Source organism: Echinococcus granulosus, assembly GCF_000524195.1.
Source record: "Echinococcus granulosus chromosome Unknown EG_S00155, whole genome shotgun sequence".
Lineage (NCBI taxonomy): Eukaryota > Metazoa > Platyhelminthes > Cestoda > Cyclophyllidea > Taeniidae > Echinococcus > Echinococcus granulosus.
Genome location: NW_020170535.1, coordinates 130,416 through 134,763, shown reverse-complemented (window position 1 = coordinate 134,763; position 4,348 = coordinate 130,416). Strand labels below are relative to the sequence as shown.

The 4,348-nt window shown below is 39.9% G+C and overlaps 1 protein-coding gene across 1 annotated transcript; it reads right to left on the bottom strand. All coding sequences in view use genetic code 11, as the record gives it.

Annotated features, from left to right (window-relative positions):
• Positions 1-250: 250 nt before the first annotated feature.
• On the bottom strand, positions 251-4,046 carry EGR_09594 (hypothetical protein; the record flags this gene model as incomplete). Its single annotated transcript, XM_024498843.1, has 3 exons — positions 251-315; positions 1,180-1,334; positions 4,009-4,046. The coding sequence occupies 3 exons, from the start codon at positions 4,044-4,046 to the stop codon at positions 251-253; spliced, it is 258 nt and encodes an 85-aa protein (XP_024346753.1).
• Positions 4,047-4,348: the final 302 nt, after the last annotated feature.

The window sequence follows — 4,348 nt, the reverse complement described above, 5'->3', positions numbered from 1 at the left end:
ATGGTGATAACCACCGTCATAGGGGCGCTGTCAATGCCTAAATTACCATTGCTAAGGCAACTATTAGGAGTCGCTGTTCGTCGTTATTCAAGGCGTAGACATATCGCCACACCCTATTCACCTTATAATACTGAAATCAAGTACAGCCTTACCAGTATGTAGATTTTAAAATTTAAAGTTCTTTATTAGTTACAGGTAAAACTTCAAAGAACCGTGAAGCTATAATAATCCACCAAGTTGAATTTTACCGCTAAGATTGTTGCATTCCTCTAAACTCTTGTTGTTTAGCAAAAGACTCAAAATTCTTCTGTTCATCTTCGTAATGATGTGTTATTAGGAGGGTGACTTGTCTTACTTACTGCCCGCCTTCCATCACTAGATTGACGTCTCAGTTAACCTCAATGGCCAGTTTAGTTCCTTTTTTTCCTCTGTTGTGTTTACTAAGTTTGTGGAAACATAAGATCTGCTTCTCAGAAGTCATCCGCTCTAAATTTTACACCCACTCACTTTTAATGGCAACGTTTGTGTGTCTCTGAGCCTGTCTACAGTGGTTTGCTTTTCCCTCATCTACCAATGCAAAGCCTGTATTTGGTCGTCATCGTCCTTGAAAGGGTTAGCTCTCTTCTAATCAAGAGTACTCGCCGCATATGTGTAACCAAGATGGGTGTACTAGTAGAAACATAAGCATGAATGACATTTTTGAGTTATTACGTGTTTGTGTCTCAGACTGTGAACTAGTGCAAAGCTTCTCTAACCTCTAGATGTTTAAGATCTGCCGTTTATACGCCATGAATCCTCCACATCTTTTTCTAAAGTCATATTTTTTTGCATAAAATTTTCTTACACCACTCACTTTAATCCATATGCACGACTTTCACTACTTTTGAAGTTGCTTCGATTCAAGTTCTGGGCCTTTGATCTTCTACGGATCAACTAGGTTTTTAAAAAGGTTTAATGTACAGGAGGCACAAATACTAACGTCCTAGAGCATCTTTTAGGGCTTTTGGGCCTTAAGCCATCCTGTTATTCTGTGAGCTTGAGATTTGAGGCGGTCTTAGGGTACTGGAATATTAGGCCCCACATTAACTCACATTTGATATATACATTTATCACTCCGGCAAGCATGAATGACTGGGTCCGGAATTCCTGCACAAGTGACTTATGTCGTAATGTTACTACCAATTTCATTTAAATGCATATTCTGGAAGCAAACTTTTTTATAATTTAAAAGTAAATTAATCTCCTTCATTTCAAAATCATAACTTGAGATTTCTTGATCACGTAGTTCACAACTAATCAAACTATAGCCATGTTGCGGGGTCCTCAGAGGGTATCTTGAACAAAAAAGTGTGCAAGAAATGATCTTTTTATTTAATAATGATTACCTGCTCTATGCTAGCATCAGTGCCACGCTATCGGCCATCACTTCACCCAGATACATCTTTCTACTTAATTACTAATAAGTAAAGCTTTTTGGTAGATATCTGTTGCCATCCTTGAGAGGATGGGACGCCATTGCTTTAATTCGTGTATCAGTTAATTCCCTCAAAGACGTTCATCAAGCAGAGACTATTTCTACTTAATTTAATGGTCTAAATAAATGGAGTGAAATTTAATTGACATTGATGATAAGTTTTAAATATATATTTTATGTCTAAGTTATTATTCTCCCTGCTTAATCGAATCTTTTGCCCCATAAAAGTTAAACTTATATAGGTGTGAATTCAATTTAAACAAGTTAAGCGAATGTAGACTGCCATCGCGTGTATCGTACAGTATGGTAGATAAAATAGAACAGGAGATGGAGGGACGCCCTTTTCCGACATCATAATCTCTTCAGAATTCCATTGAAGGAAGATTACATCTGCGGGCAAATCCACTTCTCCTAGCTTTTTTTTTATTATTTCTGACTTCCCAAATTTGTTGGAAATTTAAAAGGCCTTGATTTAGCTTCAAGATTATTAAGGTAAAATTGCAGGGAAATTGGAGATTTTCAAATAGGCTCCATTATAAATCGTCCTCTAGAAACTTCATCTGGATGCCGATAAGAAGACAAATATTTTAGTGTTTAAAAATTTGATTTAAACAATCAACACCAATGGCTAAATTGGTTTTGGATATGCCAAAAGGCTGCTTTTGGAAGCAGGTGTTTGTGTTTTGAAAGTAAACACTACAAAGTTCATGCCAATTGCTAAACCTTTGAAACCGGTGGCACTCGAGCTGTGGAGGTAGCATTTGCACCAAACTAGGATGCTTCATTCATTCACCACCCTGGTGGCTTGGAAATATACCACTAGACTTCACATCCTTCTGTGAATCCATAGCAATGCTACTTCCGGAATGATACTCGCGATTATCCTTCTGTAAGAGGAGAAAAAGAACGTCTTTTCAACTTCTTTACCTTAAATTGTTTTCAGGGGTAATTTAGGCGCAGTCACAGTTGCCTAAATACTGGGTGGCAGATTTAGAGATTCGCCAAACTTTGAAATGATCCACAGCTCACCAGTGGTCAAGCAAAGCCCCCGCATCATAGCGATGTCATCCCGGTTACAAAAACCGCCCTCTCTCCTTCTGAGTAATTCACAGTTCCCGTATCTATATCTGCCCCCACATAGGACATGGGAAAATCGTGGGACATGAAAAAGTACCTCTTCCCCTCTCTGTGTATCGGGCTTTGCGTTTGTGTTGTCCTTTTTAGCTCTGGGCTGCGTTGACAGTTATTAGTTGAGGCAGGCCTTTTCTAGCGGTAATTATCCCCCTTCTCCTATCCATACACTTCTTCGGTTGTGTCCTCTTGATTAATATGGAACATAAATACCCCTCTATTTTGGATTAAATCAGTTGTGTGGGTACCTCCTTCTTCGTATTAGTACGAATCCATGAGAACCTTTACAGCGTGTCCATCTGAGATTCAGTTAATTTGCTAATAAAAGGAAAAAATTCCATGTAATATTGGTTTGTGTATGCTTGTTTACAAGCGACGGAGCTTTAGCCCAACCTTTTGCTGGACTAGGCTTTCCATGAGCAATTTTTAGCAGTCACTCCGCCATTGAAGCAAAACCGACGTCATCGATGACTTGGCTTCCCTACCTGAATTTGAGATTATGGATACTGAACTTAGTTTTGGTAACGGACCACTTAGAGGCCCTGCCATTATACCACTACAGGGCAGCGTGGCCTTCGGGCCGTTTAGGTAGCTCCAAGCCCTTCTGTATATCTAAAATACATATTCTGCGCGAATAATATGCCTTCTTTCATCTTTCGGGAAGTCTTGGGGAGCTGTGCAATTAAAATTCCCCCTCATGTGATGCCAGTAAAAAAAAGGCTACATTTCTTATGCATATTTCCGGCGTAAAAGTGGAAAACAATATGAACATGCTTCGTTCCGTTGCATATTTTTTGACAACTCCCTGCTTTTCGTAGCAGTAAATCATGCAAAGTTCCCACGACAGTGTGCCTACAAAGCTTCGTTTACGACGTCCATGTGTGTGTACATGTGTACATGTCAACGGAAACTTATAAATGCAGGCTGATCCTGCCTTTTAAAGAGGCTTAAAGTACCAGGCTGTGTAGCTCCTCCTCTACCGCCGCTACCGTTGATTTTGTGTGTCAAATAACAGTTGAACCTGTATCTTCCATCTCGCTTGTATGCGTTCTGAGATGGTGGCAATTTCGGCCCACAGACACTCACAAACGCAAGGGATAAATGATGAACTTCTTTCGGTAAAACTTTTTCTCACCCAAATGGTGCAAAATTAGTAACTTAGTAGAAAACTCAAGGTTTGAGTCGAAATCTGTGTCAAGCACATCGTTTCTAAGTCTTTAAGTGTGCTGGTGGTGCAGACTGACCGGATTAGGTATCATTTTACCTCTATGCTAGGGTTTTAACTATTGGGTACTTTGACTGTCTTACTTCAACAAATGAGGAAGGGAAAAAATTCAAATTTGGCCCTTGATATGACCTCAAAGATCAGATTTAGTTGTCTGTGCCCTTAGTAAGGCCTATACCTTATAATTCCTTTCTCGTGAGTAAAGTGCTGCTTCATTTGGGCCAGATCCTAGTGGAGTGGCGATCTTAGTAACTACTGAAATCGCCAGTATTTGGGGCTCTTTTGAAGCATCCCTACAAAATCATCCTTCCGGTACTGGGAAAACTGCAATAGCCTAATCTAGACCATCAAGGATGGCATCTGGAAGATTCGCTGTAAAACTGTAGCAGAAGGCCTTTGTGCTTCAACTTACACGTCGGTGGAGCCAAATTCTGCCCACGCCACTCAGTCCCTCATTCTTCCTGTAAATGAATGACAAATCAGCCAAAGGATTTGAATGTTAGGTGAATCAAATTAGC